Source organism: Fragaria vesca, linkage group LG3 (genome assembly GCF_000184155.1).
Source record: "Fragaria vesca subsp. vesca linkage group LG3, FraVesHawaii_1.0, whole genome shotgun sequence".
NCBI classification, from domain to species: Eukaryota; Viridiplantae; Streptophyta; class Magnoliopsida; order Rosales; family Rosaceae; genus Fragaria; species Fragaria vesca.
The window spans coordinates 15,441,667-15,462,682 of record NC_020493.1 but is presented as its reverse complement, the minus strand read 5'-3'; the positions used below and the strand labels follow the sequence as shown (position 1 = coordinate 15,462,682).

At 38.4% G+C, this 21,016-nt stretch overlaps 3 protein-coding genes across 3 annotated transcripts; 1 reads left to right on the top strand and 2 right to left on the bottom strand.

Moving 5' to 3' along the window:
- Window positions 1–55: 55 nt before the first annotated feature.
- LOC101313489 (65-kDa microtubule-associated protein 1-like) lies at window positions 56–4,413 on the bottom strand. The gene is made up of 10 exons (XM_004294350.1): window positions 4,306–4,413; window positions 3,579–3,663; window positions 3,274–3,477; window positions 2,853–3,101; window positions 2,520–2,735; window positions 2,284–2,439; window positions 1,895–2,206; window positions 1,143–1,230; window positions 756–904; window positions 56–596 (listed from the first exon to the last, which is right to left on the bottom strand). Exons 2-10 carry the CDS (start codon window positions 3,642–3,644, stop codon window positions 288–290), a joined length of 1,749 nt encoding a protein of 582 aa, XP_004294398.1. The 5' UTR covers window positions 3,645–3,663; window positions 4,306–4,413; the 3' UTR covers window positions 56–287.
- A 4,750-nt stretch (window positions 4,414–9,163) lies between these two features.
- LOC101314067 (trigger factor-like protein TIG-like) lies at window positions 9,164–14,469 on the bottom strand. The gene is made up of 13 exons (XM_004294352.1): window positions 14,176–14,469; window positions 14,017–14,100; window positions 13,796–13,924; window positions 13,484–13,572; window positions 13,119–13,302; window positions 12,491–12,581; window positions 12,252–12,406; window positions 11,789–11,881; window positions 11,590–11,682; window positions 10,175–10,255; window positions 9,906–10,055; window positions 9,660–9,755; window positions 9,164–9,430 (listed from the first exon to the last, which is right to left on the bottom strand). The coding sequence occupies exons 1-13, from the start codon at window positions 14,437–14,439 to the stop codon at window positions 9,353–9,355; spliced, it is 1,587 nt and encodes a 528-aa protein (XP_004294400.1). The 5' UTR covers window positions 14,440–14,469; the 3' UTR covers window positions 9,164–9,352.
- A 1,958-nt stretch (window positions 14,470–16,427) lies between these two features.
- Window positions 16,428–18,811, top strand: LOC101298100. Its single transcript, XM_004294383.1, has 3 exons — window positions 16,428–16,842; window positions 17,314–17,469; window positions 18,419–18,811. The coding sequence occupies exons 1-3, from the start codon at window positions 16,576–16,578 to the stop codon at window positions 18,569–18,571; spliced, it is 576 nt and encodes a 191-aa protein (XP_004294431.1). The 5' UTR covers window positions 16,428–16,575; the 3' UTR covers window positions 18,572–18,811.
- The last annotated feature ends 2,205 nt before the right edge of the window (window positions 18,812–21,016 follow it).

Sequence of the window (21,016 nt, the reverse complement as noted above, 5' to 3'; positions counted from 1 at the left end):
TTCAAGTCTCTAGTGACCACTGACCAGGATCTAGAGGCAAGAATTTTATTGCCAAGACTGAGTAGCTTCCGGAACAGGCCTCATGCTTGCTACACTACCAAAAAACTAGAACAGGGAAAGCAACATGTATTTAGAAAGCCTCCAAATGACAATACAACATACACAGGTACTGATAGTTCACTGTCCATTTACCCTCACTGTTTCATACATTATATCCCTAAAGCAGTAACTAGTCACAACACTAAACTTGACAGAAATGTCACCTACAAATGTGATCTCTGTTAATATCATGGTGAAGCTGGAATTAGGTCACTGCCAGAACCAGTTCCAGAAACATGGGATGCAGCATCCTCTTTAGATAGTTCAACATAGTTCAAAGGAGCAACAGGCCTAGGATCCCTCTTTGCATCTTTCACTGCAGACCTTCCATTTTGATGAGCATTAAGTGATAATCGTCTGGGAGTTCCATTGGGACCACCATTTGCACGAGGACCAACTACCTTCTTGGTGCCAACTGGTCGAGGGCTAGGGCTAGGCTTTGAACCAAATACGCTTTCTTGGTCTGTGTGCTGCAACTCTTGAATCTTCTTCTGATCCTGCAAAATCAACTTGTTAAAACCTTTCGATGTAAGAGGATAAATAATTGGATGTAGAAACCAAATTTAAGTGCTGGACTTGTAAACCAAATTTAAGTGCTGGGATTGTAAACCAGATTCAGGTGACAAGCAACACTTAGTCTACTCAATTAAACTTACCCTCAACCTCCGCTTCTCTTCTTCTCTTTCTTGCCTGAGCATGGCATATTCATCTAGCATAGCAAGGAGGGGAACACCATCATAAGTAAATGATATACCACGCTCTTCTTCCCACACACGAGTTTTGGCTACCAATGAGTCAACCAGAGCTGCATTGCCAAGAAAATGTATAAATAAGAAATGTGAATACTAATGGTACATAAGCAAGTACAGGAGTGCTAATTGGCAACTATAGACATATAATTTCTTTTGTCATGCCACACAAAAACCACACTTATCATGCGAAGTTTAATTTTCTTTTATTGTGTCAAAAAGTTGTCATCATGCGTAGGACATTCTATCAACTTTATTCAACATAGCTGCTTTAATACCCTGTTCTAGACATACCTGGAATTTTGTTAACCAGAATACGTGCTTTTTCTGCACGCTTGAGATTTAAGTGTGCACCTCTACTTGCATTATACCTGTTCTCATCCTGTTTCAGCATGACAATATTGATTAGATGGCACCTAAGATGGAAAATTTGAGTATAAAATCTGCAAGATTCATGTGTTGCACAAATGCTAGGTCATATTCAATGGAATCCATCCTACAAGGAAAATCTTGTGGACCAGCTACTAGTCTAATAGGATGACATATATGGCTGCTGTAACTGCCAGCAATGAGGTAATTAGTTACTTGTGTATGCTCAACTAAGTTTGGAGGTGATTAGATGGGTAGAGCGCAAATCCTCATATGGTTCTATACCAAGCTGTTTTATAACAGTAAATCCTTAGTAACATTACTTGATATAAGCATGTCCACTATCTTCTGCAATTGACAAATACCTTGCCCTTTACCAAGGAGGTAGGATGTGCACCAGAAAGGCTACCCAATTAATTAACCAAAGATAGTGTCTAATTTGTTTTCGCATATGCACAGATACATATCACTACACAATTCAGACTGTATTTTTTTTTTTAAAGTTCAGGCGAGTATTAGCCAGAAATTATTAAACAACTCCCAAGCTGAGTGAATTGTTAATTGCATCCATGTGGGGGTCAAATATCTGGATGTAATTGGTGGGGGTCAACAATTACTGAGCAGCATTAGCTCAATTACTTATCAAGTAAAATTATACTAACTGAGGGTATACTTACGCGATTGTAGTCCTCAAGCCAACTCTCCTCTTCACAGGCTGACATCCATTTCTCCACTTTGTCCAAGATGTCCTTCCTGCTGAGAGCTTCATCCTTTGCTTTTGCTATCTGATCATCCATGTCAGCCAGTAACTCAGTAGGCTCAACACTCCCAGAATCAATGAGTTCCATAATCTTTCCTCTGGCAGCTTCTGTATCTATTTCAATGTGTGCTCGAGCAAAAATCTCCTCAAGCTCCCCTTGCTTCTTAAATGCAATTTCCTTCATCCTGCTTGCTTTCAACTGATCAAGCCTCTCAACTTCTACCTCGGTCTTCATAACAAAAACAGAGAAAATGAGTAAACCACCATCAAAAATTGTTCAAACAATTTTTTCAATGGTTCATTTACCTGCTCAATCAGATCTGCCGCAAGGGCCCCAGGAACAGTCACTTCATCAACTGAAGCTGATATGTTACATGTAACATGGTCAAATAGTTTCCTTTCCTCTTCAGGGGTATCCATCAGATTCCAGAGATCAATTAGCTGTGCTGCCGACTCTTGAAGCTGCAGCAAAAATATTCAAAACTTAATTCATGGATTGACATGTATTTTTTTTCCCAATGAGCATTAAGAATAAAAAATACCTTATGCAGCCTCTGCTTCTTATCTTCTTCTAGTGCCAAGACCGTCTGATCCAGCCTGGATAGAGTATCATTGCTAATGCTTTTGGATTGCACACCAGTTGAGTCATTTAAGCTAGGATGAACCTCTGTAACAGTACTGTAGAAGTCTATTCCAAGTACAGCACATAGATCATGCACTGTACTCACATACTCAAGCACCTGTTGCAGCCTATCACTCTGCCAGAAAAATTGAGCGATTAACATTCACAACTTGAGGGAGGCTAAAAATAGATAACTATAATAGTCTATTTGTCTTCTGGTAACCACTATTCTTTGACATTGATATATAATTACCTTTTCCTTCTGAAGATCTTGAAGTTGGGATTGATATTCATCTAACTTTTTCAGGGACAGATCGGACTCATCAACAGCAGGAGTCTCACCAAGGGAAAGGTTCCCAGCAATTTCTCCACAAATCTTTTGAATCTGTGATTGTACATCAGCAAACTGTGTTACTCTCTCTTCTTTCTGTTTCCACAACTGTTCCAGTGCTGGTGCTATAGCCGCAAGCTGTTCCTTGATTGTTCCAGAAGTCTTCTCTGGCTGTTACCATAGTATGAGTTAATTAATAATTTATTACCCACAACACTCTCAGCTAGTAAAATTTTCATGCTACACCTTCTCAAAAAAAAAAAATTAATAATAAATAGATAAAAAGTTCATGCTGCAAAATTTAACAACAATTCAAGATCAGTTATGAAGAAAATATACTCACAAATCCAACAGAACTTTTTTCTCCAAGAGCTGACTGAAGAGTGGACAGCTCAACTCTTCCATCAGACAACGCCTGAAGAAGCTGTGCTCTTGACTTTGCTGCCAGCTCAACCTTTCTCTTGTATACATCAAGACACTCCTGCTCTAATTGCAGAAGCATTCGGTCTCGTTGCTCATCACTCTCACCAACTTCATCCCAAATTTCCTGCAGTAAATTATGGATTGGTTCAATGGCCAATTTCGACAGTACATAGAAATTCAGGAGAACAAAAAAGACAGCAATCAAAACTGAAAAATACAAGTTACCTGCAGTTTCTGCAACAAAGAACCGCAGGTGGTTTCTCCAAGAGGGTTTTTAGCATCCGTGACCATTTTTGTCAAAACCTAAACTCTGCTTCACACAAATGTTCAGAGCCATTCAGTAATTCTTATGTGATGTTACGTTATAATCAACTCTGAACTGCAGGACATAAAATACAACCAAACACAAGAGGGAAAAAACCAGACAAGTAGTTCAGTAACCACTTATCAACACCCATCATACAAGAAGCCGAATAACTAATCACCAAAAAGTATCAATACATCAACTTGCTCAAGATCGTCCATCACTTCGACTACCGACTACCATAAACACAAGCAAAAAATCATAGCGGTACAAATACAATGTCACTAAACACAACTACAGAGAGGTCCTCCATTCACACGATTACCAAACATCCACTCCAGAACTAGATTCAGTAAACAAACGACACTAAACCCTCTAATCAAACATCACTCAAATCAATCAAACCCATATACATTTAGGTCAACACGGAGTCCACACAAACCAAAACCAAGATTCCAAAACCCTCATAAAAGAACACAAAAAAGTACTCAAGCTAAGCCACTATACAAAACCCACTACCAACCGGAAAAACCCCACATTGGATCAAGAACAACAAGCCTTGAGAGCTCTCAGATCCCTCAAGAAGCAAACAAAAGAAGCATTACAGAAAAGGGTGAGAGAGCAGAGCAGAGCAGAGAGAATGCTCACCGGATCGTCCTTGGTAGCTGAGCAAGAGGACCGTCTGGGTTTTCAGATCTGAAAGAGTGAACGAGTGAGAGTGGCGTGAGTGCGCGTCTTCCTCTCAGTGCATCTCACAGTGTGAGAAAGAGAGAGAGCAAAGGACAGTGAAGATTATTAAAATGATAGAAGAAAACAGTGTGAAGATGAAAATAAGGGGTCATGGCGGTGGGGCCCGCCGGGTTCAGATTGTTTTATAGGAAATTTTGATTCCGGATTTGCCGGTGGTTTAGGGTTTATTTACGGATGTGACACTGAATGGGTTTGACTGTCTATTTTGTCTGGGTTTCATGGTCCATAGAAATTAGACAGCAGACGGTCAATGGTCAACACAGCAGAACGTGGAAATTACATATCTAGGGCAATCATCTAATCAATAAAGAAACTTTGCCCAATTATTTGGTCATTAGTAGGTGGTTGAGTGGATATAGATTTTAACAACTCTATTTGTATTTTACACCTACCTTTTTAAGTAATTTTAGGATATAGATTTTCCATTGGTATTTTTCTGTTTAAAACTTTGAATTTTTTATTTTCTTTATACCTTACAATGTCTAGTGTACAAAGTTATGTGCAAATTGTAAGGTGTGAGTTCATGGAGTCCGGAACAGAAACGGACGTCCGCAAAGGTGTAAAAGTGCGAACGTTCATCCTCAAATCATGATCAAGCTTTGATGGTCGCTCCGCTGTTGTCGGCGCTGAACCAAGCATCGATGTGGAGCATTTCCTTGCTGCTGGACTTGTGGTTGAAGAGTTTGAAGTCGACGTTGATGGCTCTGGAGACCTGCAACTCCAATCACTTGAGCCATTCATCTTGATTGTGATGTAGTCTGGCATGTCCAAAGTTCCATCCGACAACAGCAAAGCCGCCATGGATGCCTGATTGAGGCCTGAAGATGATCGTCCGCACTTTTGCGCCTGTGCAGACGTCCGCTTCTGATCCGGACTCTGGGTTCATGGGACATGGGTCAATTACCTGAGTTTATGTTTGTCTTAACGAGTCTCATTCTTGCGGATTGGATCTGCCGGGAGGGAACGTGTTTTGCCATCTTCATTTGTTACTCGGTGTATGTGTTGGGGCCGGCCTACCTTAGTTAAACGTCTTTAGGCACATTACTTGGTTTTATGTTATGCTAGTCTACGTAATTTCATATCATGTGTCCTCCAAAAGTTGGTAGTCATCATCATCAATCTTAGTGCAGATTTCCTTGTTCCTACTAGTCTATTGTCTGTTAAGATACCTTCTACGAGCTTCAAAGAAGTATCATCGTATCACAATTGCATGTTAAGATGGGCGAGTAGACAAATTATGAATTTGTCTTGGGGAAGCAGAAAGTTGTTTTGTAGTCTCGCTTGAGTATGTGTTAAATTAGCCAAAGAAACCATATTACATACCCTATGCCTTTGACGTATGTACTATTCAAACATTCGATTAATGAAAATAGTTGGTTCTAAAGTTCGTATTTAGTTGACAACGAACACTTACATACTCACGCAAGAGCTAACTATCTGTTCCAATCTCATGCTCGAGCACCGGACCATTCACTTCCTTCATTTTCACCATGCCCTCCAATTCCTCTAAAGATCAAAGGAAGAAACTGATCATATTGCCGAGACGTCATCATAAGAGAAGAGAATATCAACAAAAGCCAAACAGAAAAGTAGACAAGGCTTTGATGATGCATTTCCAAGTGTCTTAAGTTAAAACACAATAATGAAATGAGCTGGTTGAGTATCGAGTGAGATTTATGTGCCTCACCAATCCAAACTAATATATAGAATTATAAATGCATCACTCTACTTTCTTCGTGAAAAATAATTAAGTTCATCCTCTCATGCTCCCCTTTTTTGTTTATAGTTTAATGGTTATTCACTTATTCATGATGATACAATGATGAGGATCATAAAAAGAAATTGTACGTATTATCAAAAATAAAGAGTATGAGCGGTCAAGAAAGACAGAGTATGAGACCAAATAGAAGGTCTTAATCCAAAATCATTAGCAACAAATTTGGCTCCTTCCAAACATGTTTGAACAAAATTGAGAGAAATCATAGAGAGATAGTACTAAAATAAGAGATAGAGTTCATTTTATTTATTTGGTGCATTTGGAGTTCATATACCATGTTATCCCTCTCATTCGCTCATATTATATCGAATATAATGGTGAAGACATGACAAACGGAACTTGAACTGACTTATTCGCTCATATTATATAGGATATAATGGTCAAAACATGGCAAACAGAACTTGAACTGACCTATTTTAAAAACAATTTTCTTTTTTCATTCGAGTGATTTGGAGAAGGTATTTTCCATAAGACCATAAACATAGGGTTTGGTTCATTTAGTTGCTTAGTTAAATACTTAGTTTGACTATGCATGGTTTTGTTTAATAATAAATCGAAAATCTAATGTTTTTTTTTATATACGAAACTACCACATTATAGATAGAAACCTCTTAAACAACTCGAGTTTACACTATCAAATAAAACAGCTATAGAAGCAGCTGGTAGGTATCCATCTTGCCACACAAAGTAATTGATTGGCCAAATAAAAACGAGAGCTTTGTAGGGTTTGCTTCATGTGGCCTAGACAGGGAATGTGTGGGGTGACTTCTACATGACAAAAACTTTCATGTGCTCTTTGGATAATTCTGTATTTAAGTTATTATAAGTTTTGAACCTTTTTAATTTTATCTTTAACTTTTAGTGTTAAATAATACGCAAAAAAAGCTATAAGCATGAGCTTTTTGTTTAACTCTCGGAATTTATTTTTGGTGGCAAGATGGGAGGAATCGTTCTGACATGACTTCTCAGCGCGGATTAGTCTTTGGGCCCAGAAAGCCTTTGAGAATACCGACGTTAATACTCTCAAAAAAAAAACTACTCAAAATTTAGACACAAGTTAAAAAGTTAAAACTTAATGTAGATAGAAGTTAGAACTTAGAGGGTGAATTGATGTTGTTGCACATAAATTTGTATATTTGCTTTACCCCGGAGCGACGAGATTCTTGCTTCAACATTTTATCACCTTGTGCGCTTATTCTTGAGAACATTGAAGTTTCATTTGAGACTACCAATGGCAGTAGCTGTGAGTCTGTTCATGGAAGTGATAAGGTCCACTGTGCAGTTATTAAACACAAGATCGAGTTTCTTGGAGTTGTGGGGATGGAGGAATTAGATGGGTCTTGATCTTCAACATTTGGTGTTTATATCATATCTATTGCTAGCTTTGCACTTTTGCTACATAGCACTTTCTCAGAAAGTAGTTGATGCAATATTGTGACATGTAGAGTAGGTCCAAAAGCCAGAGTTCGATAAGTGAAATCACATTGCTGTCCTCCACATGCCTAGGTACAATTTTATCATCACCTGTATGACCCTTACTAGGCAAATGTGGCTTGCAATTTGCAATGAGAGTGACCTTGAAGACAAGAGGTTTAGTATTACATAAAAACAAGTGCTGTGTGGTTTTAAGTCACACCAGACCAACACCACTTTGCTGAGGTTAAAACACATTTGCTCCATTTTATTTGTCTACATGGAACCCACAAGTTTAACAATACATCCATGCCCAAGTACTTGTTCTAGACTCGGTCTGAGTTTGGTATATATAGTTTGAGTTGAACTATAAACAGAAGCAGCTGTAACGAATGTCCAATATTAATCCAACAATTGACAAATCCAATTACATAACGAAGTCTCCTGTTTTAATCATCCTGTTATTTCACTTGTGGGGATGGTGGTTAAAGGGGTGGACCACGCGATGTTCGAGGAAATGTATCTCCTCAGTGCTAGGTTTGGAGACACCATATGTTTTGAGAAGACTCTTCCTCATGCCGCATGTCTATACTCTGGTGAGACCAGAAATTGAGGTTGAACCGGGTCTGCCAATTATTATGCGGCAAAAAGATTCTGATGAGGCCTGGAAATGCTCTGTCTCACCCTCCTCCAAGTATTATTGCGGCTCCATTCAAAGCATTGATATTGCCGCAGTCCATGGCCTCCTCCTCGAGCGAGAGCTTCAGCGGCCGCATAACCTGATGACGAGAACGAATTGTTTGCTAGAGGCAATTGGGTCCTTATGGTTATGGAGCCTCGAAACATTGGAGGTGAGCCCCTGCAAGTAATCATCTCAAGTGAACATCAGTCGGCATGGTCTATGGAACCAAAAAAAGATCGTAGAGATGACATATAAGGTACGTAAACGAAGGGTCTTGCATTGGTATCTATGAAATAAATTAAGAACATCATTTATCAGCAATTAATGAAACTAAAAGTTTGAAATACACCTCTGGTAAATCATTGATATTCGATTATTATGCAACCTTCTGCAAGTTCAACATCAAAATCGAATTTGTCTTCATCGTGGCTTTCCTCACAAACCTCAACCATGGATATCTACTATAATTTTATAACTGGGTTGAGAACGGTACTATATAGCTAACCGATTGTTAGAATTAAGAACGAGTTTTGTTTAAGCATCTACTGCAAGAGCGTATGCTCAATTTATAGATAGGACAAGCGTTGCAAACCGTTATTGGTTTTGTTAAAAAAACCTAGCCAGTGGTTTTGGCTAAACAATGGGCTAATTAATATTGTGCGTGAATTCTCGTGATTTTTGAATTTTAAGAGATCGTACGGTTTTCATCTTATCCTCTTTTTAAATAGCTAATTAACCGTTTGAAAGAACTAAGAATGATTTTTGTTTAGACATCTACTGCGATGACTGTTCTAAAACATAATTTAGTGATTTAGAGACTGCTCACTTTATAGTAGTAGAGATAAGCAATTTATTGATGATGAAACATAGGACATAGCACTGGATTCGTTTATCAACAATCAAAAACATATCTAAAGGCTCTAAACCAAAGAAGCCAGAAAAAAAAAAAAGGCATGCTTCAGACTATGTCAGCTCTTCCGGAACGTGTCTTAACATATGAGTAGCCTCCAGCACCATCGTGCCCAAAATTTTGGAACCTAACACGCAGACGCATACATGCTTTCTCTGCTTTGTCATCTAGTTATGAACTGAATCTCTGCATGCTCTCTTAACCATTCAAGCACCTTTGCTCCCTCTAAAATTTCTTGGACCTGCACATATATTGGAAGAGATGCTTCAAGTGCCACTAGTCAAATACTAGTAAAGAACAATGGAATTCTGCTCCTAATATATTTGACAAAAGTCAAAACATTGAAGAACAAGTCCTCCAACCAAAGTAAAGCAGAGCAAGTAAATGTGGTGACTGGTGTCTGGTGAGACAGTGGGAGATTGAGAAATGAGTTCCAAGGCAACTGAAGCATAAGGATGGCATAAGCTAACCTGTCCCTTAACACGTTCCTCATCATAATCCTGTTTTTGACGTTTGAATTCAGCAATGGAATTTTCGACTTCTTTCACAAGATCATCTGTTGAAAACTGCAAAAGGAACAAATTATATTTTAATTGCGAATGATTCATAGGATTGCAGTTATACATTTTAATTTCAAAAGACCGTGCCACCAAGCATCTTACAACAAGACTCCACACAAAAGATCTTGATGGATCAGTTCATACAAATCTATATACCTGCAGATTTTCCCGTTTAAATATGTCTCCTACGGCCAAACTCTGTTTTATCATATTCATGATATTCTCCTTCTGGTATAGAAGGTACTCCTCTACAGCTTTCTTACTAGACAGTGTAGCCAATTGCTCTTCATTTAATTTTACGTTTCCCTGCGTACACATGAGCAAAAGGTTAAAGATTATAACAGAGAAATGCACACAAATCTATGCCCACTCGTACATGCCAATTCAAATTGCAACCCCAAATAAAAGTACATTGTAAATACTACCTGTATCTCCAAAAGTTTGGCTCCATAAAGCTGCCTACCTTGTTCCTCAAACAAGGATTGAGGAATATCAACCTCTACCATCTGCAAGAAACAAGACACAATTACTACAAAGTTTAATGTATCTAGGAGAAAATTTAAAAGCTCGACATGCCAACAGACCTATTACTTAAAAGTGTCTTAATAGCCTACATATGTATCTCCTCTGTGGATTTAATAACAAGATAAGGAATTAGTTTATGTGGTACAAATGCGATAAAGACATATAGACACCAAATGAACATAGAGCAAGAGAGAATAATCTCAGAGTTTAACAGCAAAATTCTGCAATGCCTCTGAAGACAAGCTTCATTGAAGCCCTCCAAGTGTGGGGAGAGAATCAGAAGACAAAGTGGAGTGAAAGAAACAAAGAGAGAAGATTAACAATATTGTGCTCTTTGACCAGGCCATCTATGACAAGCTCCAGTCTGAGGTTCCCAAGTTCAAGCTCACCACACTGTTCATTCTCTCTGATCATCTCACGACCAATGAGTCTCAGGCAAGGAGGACAACCAAGCAGTTGATGGCTCATGGCTCAATCAGGATGGTCTATGCTCACGCTAGCCAGCAGATGCCTATGTCCCGTTTTACTTTTTGAACATGGTTTTAATTTACCGTTATGTGTTGGTCTATTTAGATTTAAAACACGCTATCCGAACTCTCTATAAGTGATTTCTTGGTGATATCTGTTCCTAATGGAGTTGGTTTATACTTGCACATGCATCAAGTTTTTTTTTTTCTTCTGTTCTTAGAAAAGAAGGAAAAAAAAACTGAATTAAATGTCTGAATTTATTTAGCACCCGGAAGCTAGTTTCAAAGAAACCTTGTTCCACATAAACTCAAGATACATAGTGTATCTATGTATCTTGAGATAATGATTTGGGTTTGCAGTAAATTAGCCTTGATTTTGAAAACTTTCCAGAAGCCGGACTTAAGTTTTGATCTAAAGGTCATTATACGCAATCAAGTTTTGTTTGAAAACGCAACTTCAATAGTTCTCGACTTCTCGGCAAACATGTACATTTTAATAAGAAACCAAACACAGCTGTCCCCTCTTTCCTTTCAGTTAGAAATCTTCCAATATTACACCACTTAGCAACTCCTTAAGATGGCCAGAAGAAAATTTAACACAAAAGGTATGAGGAAGAACAGCATAAACACCACACGTCCACCACGTTCCAAAAGATTAACAGTCTACTAACTTGTCAAACTCAAAGGGTCCTACTCCAGTCAACTTAAGGTTTGTGCTTATGTGCATATCACACTAACACTGGTGCATGCATGTGTGCTCACACAGATGAAAAGGATTGCCTTGCTGAAAATGTAAACACCAACGAGAGGTTGCAAAAATTGAATATAATCTAAGAAATCAAAATCACCTTGCAGAGCTGATCTAGAATGGCATTATCTGCTGCTTGCTCTCTAGCTGTTTGCTCTGCTTCCTGGCATCTTTGCAACAGTGCTTCCTTGACCTACAGAGGTGGGTGCAGCAAATTTTTTCATATTTGTACACAGTACAATCTGAAGCAGACTCAAGCACTAGTCCAGAGAGAGTTCTTAAAAGTTCATAGAGGCCACCTGTTCCAGGGTGGTGCATCCAGGAAGAAGCTTAGGAGCAAGGGAGTCATCCAATTCAGGTAAATCTCTGTAAAATAATTCTTTGCATTCAACCTAAAGGAGACCAAAAGGAAAAAGAATAGTTTTTTAGTATCTTTATTGCATAAAACAGATGCTCAAGATAATTGTGTAGCCTATAAAAAAGAGAAAAAGAAAATTGAAAGTGTTTCATATCAACTGTGTCCTCAAGTGGTCGCTATTAAATGAGGTGAATTTTAAATATATTAAGAGTATTTTCCAAACTCCTGAAAATTTAAGAGACTTTTCTTAACTTTTATTCTGGAAAGATATCCAGACAAAAACAAATTAAATAATATATTCGATGGTAATGATCAATAGTTGCTTCTTATATAGATGCAGATGCCTGTTTATGATGTTCTTTTGGTGAACAAAACGGAGATCCTCAATACAGAAAAGCACTCACATTGAATTGAGCATGAATTCCTCGGAGACTTTCCTGTGCCCATGATTCAGGAAATACAAGTGGAAAGGACTTTGTTTCACCTCGTTGAATTCCAATTATCGAATCAAGGAAACCGGGAATCAGTTTATCACCATCTTCTGTATCAAAATGATAACCTGCAGATAGAAACTAGAGTTGAGAAATCATCTGCAAGAGTTCATCATTCCTTCTTTTGGAGAAACAATAGAATCCTGACAAACCTTTACTCTCTGCAGATGGAATACTCTGAACATTTGATTTGTCTTGATCTATTGTTGTTGCAGATATATCAAGGACCACAAGATCGCCAACCTGCAGGAGTTTTAGCTTTGTTTGTTACAAACATCATACAACTCGCTGTATAAGATTTTCTAATGCAAGTATAAAACTTTTCAGGCGCAGTGAGTAATTTTGTAGATCCCTTCTCTGTTGAATGAAAAGCTTACATAGTATAGGGAATGTCCAGTAATTCAGATAATTGAAAAATTATTTGCCAAAAAGTAAATGGTCTATCATTTGAAGATTTGATCATCAAAACGAATCCTTACAAGCCCAAGCTTCCACTGAAAAGTTTTATGTAACGGATACATGTAAGATTTATTAACTGAATTTCCTGATGTTGCATGATCAGCTTCCAAGTATCTCAAGTATTACATGAATCCCATAAAGAAACTTTAGCAATATAATCTAACTCTTTTCATGCAGTCTTGGACAAATTTAAACCAGGCAGTCCTTTTAAAGTACATATCACATGAACGTGCAAAATAGTGCCAATCATAAGTATTAACCAAAGAAAGAGATAACGAAAGGATAGCATATCCGTATATGAGTAACCTTAACAGTAGTTACCTGTAGTCCTCTGTCAGTTACAATTCTTAAGGCCCCTAGGGACTTGTGACGGCGTCTTAATTCTCGTTCAGAAACCTTTTGTGCTTCTATGTCACTGTCTATCTCAACAGCAACCTTCAAATTCTTGTATCCGTTCTCAGGAATCCATTTTACTTCTGGTGCTACATCAACAATCACATCATATCTGGAGAACAAGATGAACTAGTGAGTATGCTCAATCTAATCAAACACGAAAACAAATAATAGTCGATATAATCCAATTAAACAAGCACTCCTCTTTCTCAAATGTGAGTTATTTATCATGTTATTTTGAGGTGGAACAAAGTACAAATACAATGACTCAAAACATGTCTACTTTTAAGAACCTGAGAGAATTGCGAGAAGAATAAGCCTGCTCCATCTCAGAAAATTTGGTTAGAATACTGACGGAGTCTGTTAAAGCCATGGCGGTCATCTGTAAAACAAGAGCAGGCCAACCTTCAATCAAAAACTCTAGTATCCTAAAGGGGTTTTGCTAGGAACATGCAGCAGAATTTACAACAATAGATTAAATAACCTCACTTGACATCTCAATAATCAATCAAACGCTCATATTTACTCGCAATTCAACAAAAAAAAAAAAAAAAAAAAAACCAACCAACCAAAAGCTAAATATCTACTATAAACTGAAAACATACAGAAGACATGGCATGTGGAAGGGTCCTCTTCAGAATAGACTCAATGGTAGCCTTGTCTACACTTTTCTTCCCAACATAACTCACAAGAATACTCTCCGGCACCCTCTTTCCAGGCCGAAACCCCGGCACCTGATCAAATCAAACCCAAATAAATAAACCAAAATCACAATTCAAATTCCAAGCTAACTAAAAACCATAAGAAACGGAAACAGAGGCAGAACCTTGGCTTGCTTCATGAACTCCACTATAACCTTCTTGTAACAGTCATCGCAGACCTCCGGCGGTACTTGTATGCTCAGCTTCACCTGCATTTACATCACACTGATGAGTACTAAGTATTACACCCAAAAAAAAGAAGAAGGAAAATGGAGGAAAATTACTCTGGAATTAGGCTGTTGGGTCTCGGTGACGGTGAGGTCGGCGGGAAGTTGATCAGTCTCGGAGGTGACGGCGGTGGAGGAAGAAGCGGAGACGGCGAATTGGAGAGAGTGGAATTGGCGGGAAAGAGAGGGGGGTTTACGGGAAGTGTGGAGTTGGAGAGAGTTGGGGTTTTTGGGGAGAAGAAGGGAGGGGGAAGAGCGTGGTGGGGTTAAGTTGAGGACCGCTGTGGAGCCACCGTTGATGGCGGTGATGCAGAGCTCCATTGCTTCCTCTTGTTTGTTTTTGCTTGCTCTGCGTGCAGAGGCAGGAGTGAGCTCAGAGCTTGATAGTTTTAGCTACAAGGATAGAGGGCAAAATAGGGATTATACAACATTGAGATACGGCGTCGTTTTGTTTTTTTCTATTTTTCTATAAGAATTATAATTAATTTTATTTACAAGCTTGCTCATTGAATATTTTTCATCATAGATCAGGGGGGTGGTTAGGCGCTTCGAAGGCTAGGAATGGTTCATGCGTTATTCGATGAGTGATGGAGGGGCAGTTGCGACGATCGTCATCTAGAGTAGGCTGTATGGTCGATGACCATGTAGGTCGGTTTGTGCTTTTTCTGACTGAGGATGACGGTAGGGCAAGTTGTGCCCAGAGTATATTTTGGTTGCCAAATATGGGCTTGGGCTTCTTTGGGCTTGAATGAGGTGTTGGGCTTTCCCAAGACCCACTCATTTTGGGCTCGAATTTAGGACCCAGGTGGTAGAATTTTGACCTTGGACATGAGACACCAGCCTACATTAACGAGCCTACACTAGCCTACACTCTCTTGGTATTGGTTCTGGTTCTTAGAAATTCATTTGCTAATTTTCAAGTTTCTGACAGCCTCAGTTACTCTCGAAATCTTAACGAGCGGATAACCTCTTCTAAATGATCACAACACCGGGTACGGTCACAGTTATAGTGATGATCATATTTACACTGCGCTTGTGACATATGAAGTGCACAAAAGTTGTGCGATTTCATCTCGCATTAGGTTTTTTTTTTTTAAAAAAAAAAAAAAAACATTTTAATAACTCACGCACCGTACAATGTCACTGAGATTTGAACCCATCGTAACCTTAAAGTTATTGGTTAGACTCTCTAATCAACCAGACTTCATCTCATATGGTTACCTTTCATTCTAACATGTATGTGCATCTTATTATCCTTTATTGATTTCGATGTGTCTGTGCATCATGTTAGACTTTATCAATGTCTATTTGTATCGCGCTCTGTATTTTTTTTTAATATAGATTATAGAGAAATTTTAAATACACATCCCTAATCTCTTAATACACACCCTTACTATTTTATGTTTCTGTTGAGATTTTATAGGTAAGCTAAATGACCAAAACATACATCTATTATTAAAAAAAAAAATCACGCTAGAAGTATTCTTTTCAACGTCTTCTACCCTAAAATTTTCGAAAACATGTCTTCTCCTCTAACCCTAATTCTTCTCCACAATTCATTTTGGTTGTTTTTTTTTTTTGTTATTCGTATCAGCTTTAATTTGATCTTACAGATCATATTGTCAAGTACTGCATCTTTATCAGCTTTAGTTTGATCTTGCATATCATATTGTCAAATACTGCATCTTTATCATGACATGTTTTATCGAATAACTAGTTATCTATATTTAATAGCTATTGTACTTCTACAGTTGTGCTCTTGTGAATTTTGAAAACTTGTATTGGTGATTTAGAGTTGAGATATAACAATAATCATTTGATTATAAATTGGACGATGATAACCAAAAATTTATAGCAAAAATTAGACGAAATAATATGTAAAAAGAGGTACCAAATAGTAAATATATATTAATTATATTAAATAACGGAATATTTCATAAATTAAGGGCATTTTAGACAGTTTGGGATGTGTATTAAGTATAATATTGAAATGAAAAACTTGATAGGTAGTGTATTAAGTAAGGGGTGTGTATTAAGATATTAGGGGTGTGTATTTAAAATTTCTCTAGATTATATCGTGTTTCTTAAAAAAAAAAAAAATAATTCTAACTATATTTAAAACCGCATTCAAAAGAAAGAAATAATAATAGTTTACATCGCGTTCTGTATTTTTTAGATTCCATTCAGTATAGATTATATCGTGTTCCTTAAAAATGAAAAAAGAAAAAAAATCTAACTAAATTTAAAACCGAACAGTATCAAAAGAAAGAAACAAATTAATAGTTTACAATGATCCACCCCGGCATTTCGAGTAAGCGGTGCGTTTCAACCCGGAGCTATACGGCGTCGTTACGTTCTTTAACCAAAAGAATCTCTGCTTTTCCAACCTTGTGTCCTTAAACACTCACCTCACTCCTCTCACTCTGTTCACAACCCCCAAAAACACCAGAGTCGAAAATGGAGGGAGCCGGGTCGAGATTGAGCCGCGCGTCGTCGAGGTACGGCCCAACAACCACCGTCTTCAGCGGCCCAGTCCGGAGGTGGAAGAAGAAGTGGGTCCACGTGCCTCCATCCCCTTCTTCCTTCCGCTCTCGCAACGCCCGAAACAACGACAGCAACTCCTCTCGCCTCATGCTTTGCCGCTGGACCCCAATTTCTGCCGCCGCTAACTCTGCTACCGGCTCCGGCGAGGAGCGGCCGCGCCGGAGGTTCCGCTACACCCCTGTAAGTGAAGTTGCAACATGCATAAGTATATATGTGTCTGTATCGACTGTAAATGATTATTGGAGTTGTTAGGGTTTATGAAAATTTAGGGTTTTTGTTGCAGAAGTTGTTAGATAGTTTGGATTTCTTTGTAATTTGAAGATTTGTATACTCTGCTGGTCTTTTTTTTTTTTTTTTTTTTAATTTCTTTTATAATGACTACATATATGATGTTAGGTTTGAATTGCTCAAGAAATTTGATAGAAAACGAATTCTGAACAAACGCTATGACTTGTTTTGGTTGAAACGATGCTTCGGAGCATTTTGGTGAGGTTATGACTTTGAGAGATGTTTAGAATAGAAAAGAAGCTTCAGGGTTGGGCTTTGCTTGAATTTTTTAATTTTCATGGATGGAACTGTTGTTAATTGGATTCCGAAGTTACTTTGCGTTGTCGTTATCAGTGCAGGGTTTAACTGGTTGTGATTGTGTAGGTTGCTGTGTTGGATGAGCAGAAGAAGATGGTTGAGAAAAAGATTGAGGACATGGAGGATGTGGAGAACACTAGTGAGGGAGAGGAATCTACAGTGCTGAGTGATAAGTTGTTTGGGAAGTCAAACACTGATCAAGTTAAGAAGCAAGAGACTGAGGTAGGACCTTAAAACTCGTACTCAATTATCATTCCACTACGTATCATTTGTGTGTTTTTGTTTGTGGTATAGATTCTACGTTCCTCTTTATGTTTAGGAACTGTGGCCCCTCCCTGGGAGGTGGTAGTGTGGCCGTCACATAGATCTTTATTGATTTATAGCTCATCGCTTTATTGTTCTTATTTGGTTGATTCTATCTCTACCGAAATATTGTTTTGTTTCCAAAACATTTCTATTTCCTCATTGTTAACCAATTTGAAATTTTTAAAAAATTTAACCAAGTGTGGCGTTGGTGCTATAACCTAGGGTGCCCTGGTGCTTCAACCAAACTGTATGATCTGATGGTCATAGCTCTGCATCACCTGGCCATGGTATTTGTCTAGCTTGGCAGGGGAAAAGCATTATCTTAATTTGAAATTTGTAAGTGGCAAGTTAAAATGAATAATGTAATTTTTAACATAGGGGATAAACATGCAACTTTTTATTATTATTTTTTATTATTATAATAGATAACCCATCTCAGAAGTCAACATTTCATTTGCTGAAATTAACCATTCTAGAATCATGTCAAACTTTCCTGCTCCTATTCAGGTGCATATGAAGTTATGAACTTGACTGCATGCTGATCATATTCTTTTTTACTGTTCTCAAATAAATTTCACTTAGTTGATGCTGTTGTTTGCTATGAAATACATGCTTGATGTTAGAAGATTCAATATTATTCCTGTATGCTATCTTTAAGGCTATGTATTACTGTAAGTAAGAGTTTATAAGTGAAAACTTTCAACATTTGCAATGATAGTAACTTGGACAATAGTGATTAAACTTTCTTCTGTCCTGTTCTCCAGCCAGTGAATAAGATCTTTGATGCTTGAGCCGTAATAGAATGAAATTTCGTAACATCATTGACAATGCTGGAAGTTATTAAACATAATTGCTTGCATTGCAGGCATTCGGTAAGGCCAGCTCACAGGCCGCAAGTATAAATAATCTGAATTTAGATCTGGGCTTGCAAGGTCACAGTGCCAGCCTGGAGTTGATGAACAAAATGAAAGGGGCTAAGACAAAGACTGCAAGCTCAGGTGGGTTTTGGTTGCAGTGATGTGTAGCATTTGTGCAGTCAAATCTAGAGTGGCCTAGTAAGGTAGTAACATGAAGTCGACATTTGGTGACCCACTGTGGATATCATCTTTTTTCTATTAGTCTGATTCTGCTTATGGTGTATGTAACTAAGCCATAGGATTAGTTGGTGGATTCTGTAGGGCTAGTAAGTAACTACGTTTGCGGATTCTGTAGGGAGAGTAAGTAGTACATAATCAAAAAGCATATGTGTTTGGCTGCTTGTATGATGATTAGTGAGTGGAGCTGTGGGCACTTCTTTGTTAGGGGGTCACAGTTCCCGTTTCTGGTTGTTGTTTTCTATGGATACCCGAAACCAAATTAAGGCAAGAATCAATCTAAAAAAAAAATAAGGTAAGTTCATAACTTCTAGCTTGTATTGTTGACTTCACATTCCCTTGAAACACGAACTTTCTGAAACCTTTGGATGCGTCAAGTCGCTCAATATTTTTTCTTTCATTTACAACTTTAAGGCTCAAACCATTCTGACCAGAATGAAAATTGATTCTGTTGCATGAAATAGCTTTCCTGATTAACCGTTCCTACCATAACCTATAAATCTAAGTTGATTTACTTGGGAGCTGATGGATAGCTTAGGAAGTCAATGTAATCAGCTCTCTGAAGCATTTTGTCACTTACAACGCCCTTCCTCGTCTCCGGGTGCTTAGGCATCCACAGTAATGCAACTATACGTACTGTGTATTGAAAGAAGAAATTTTACAAGTTATCTGTAAGAATAATGGGTACACAACAAGTTATCAATCTCTACCCTCACGTGGCGATAGATGAGAGAGTACATATCATTCTCAAGTAATTTCAATATTCATTATTAAAGTAATATAGGGTCATCTGGTCAGGTCACAAACCTACAGCAAGTTCACCGTTGGGTCGTCGTTGAGGATGACCTGGATCACGGATGTGACTAGGGTCATGCTGGGTCATTGCCACTGGGCAGCAATTTCCACCCGTTTGGTAATGACCTGGGTCGTCACATGACAATTTTGATTTATTAAATTTATTGTTACAATTTTTATTTCTAAATAGAGGTTTATGATGCAAAGAAATTATAAATGTTAATTAGAATATAAACATAAGTGACTTTAGCATGTAAAAAATATTTTTACATAATGTAAATGTGAGAGTTTAAAATAATTAAAATATAAATGTTAGCATAAATAAAAGGTTTATATTTATGTAAATAGGTAAGATTATAGAAATAAGTGTTTAATAAAACAAGTTTTTTAATCAAAACATATAAATGGTTTAACTAGAGTCCATTGGATTTCTAGCTTAGTTGAAATGGACAGTCCAGATTGTGAGATGATGGGGTGTTTAAGCTAGAACATGGCTGATGTCATCCATGTGGGTTCATTTGGCTGAGTTGGCGGGCTGGGCCACACGGATGACCCAGGTCATGCTGAGTTAAGAGCTAGGTCATGGTGATAACCAAGAGGAAGACCCAATCATCAATGGGGTCAAAATTTTAGATGGGTGGAAGCAATATTCTTCAGATTGGGTCATGATGATGATGTGGCTTAAGACCTGGGTTAACCTGGGTCAAATGGGTGGACATGCTTTAAGCGCTTAGACTAGCCTTCTATATATAGTCCCTTGTCTTTTTTAATCGTGTCCAATTCTATAAGGAGTACCTGAAAATCAATTTTAAAAATAAATAAAAAAGTAAAGAATGAGGAATTAGTGCCATGATTCCAATTTGACAGTAACCACCGTACAAAACAAGCCTCTCACTCCTCTCTCTCCAAAGTCCAAACTGTCACATCCCGATCCTTATATTTTTACCTTATTTACTAGCGTGATGATAATAAGAATTTTACCGTCTTGATCATGAGTAAATAGTTTAATTGGTCCCTAGAGGGGTTTCGGGGACGATTATGTGCGGAGGATTATTCGTATGAGGAAAATACGACGACGGTAAAAATGGTAATTTTAGCTAGTAAAAGGTAATTTTTATTCGGGTATTATTTTTCGGGGTGTTTTTTATTTTGGAAGTTTTGGGTTAAAAAAGGGGGTGTTGGGTCGGCTGGGCCGAGCCCCAACCCATTTCTTTCTTCTTTCTCTTCTCTCTCTCTCCCGATTCTCTCTCCTCCCACCGATTTTCTTCTCACTACACCCAGCAGAATTCCGGCCGTCCTCCCGCCGCCGTCCGACCTCCGTTCGCCGCCGGACCGGTCCCGTTCGGTCGGTCTCCCTCCCAGCAACATTTCTAGACCGGTGACAGCCCCCCTAGCGCCGCCGTGAGTGAGCGGTGCCGCCCGAAAAGAACCGACTGCCCCGAGCTTCCCTTCGCCGGAACTTCCTCCTCCGGCCACCAATCCGGGCAAGCTTGGTACGGTTTTCGTAGCCCTCCTCCCGTGCAACAACCCCTCCAAGCAGCTCCCTCCCTCTTGAGCTAGGTAAGGAGAAATGT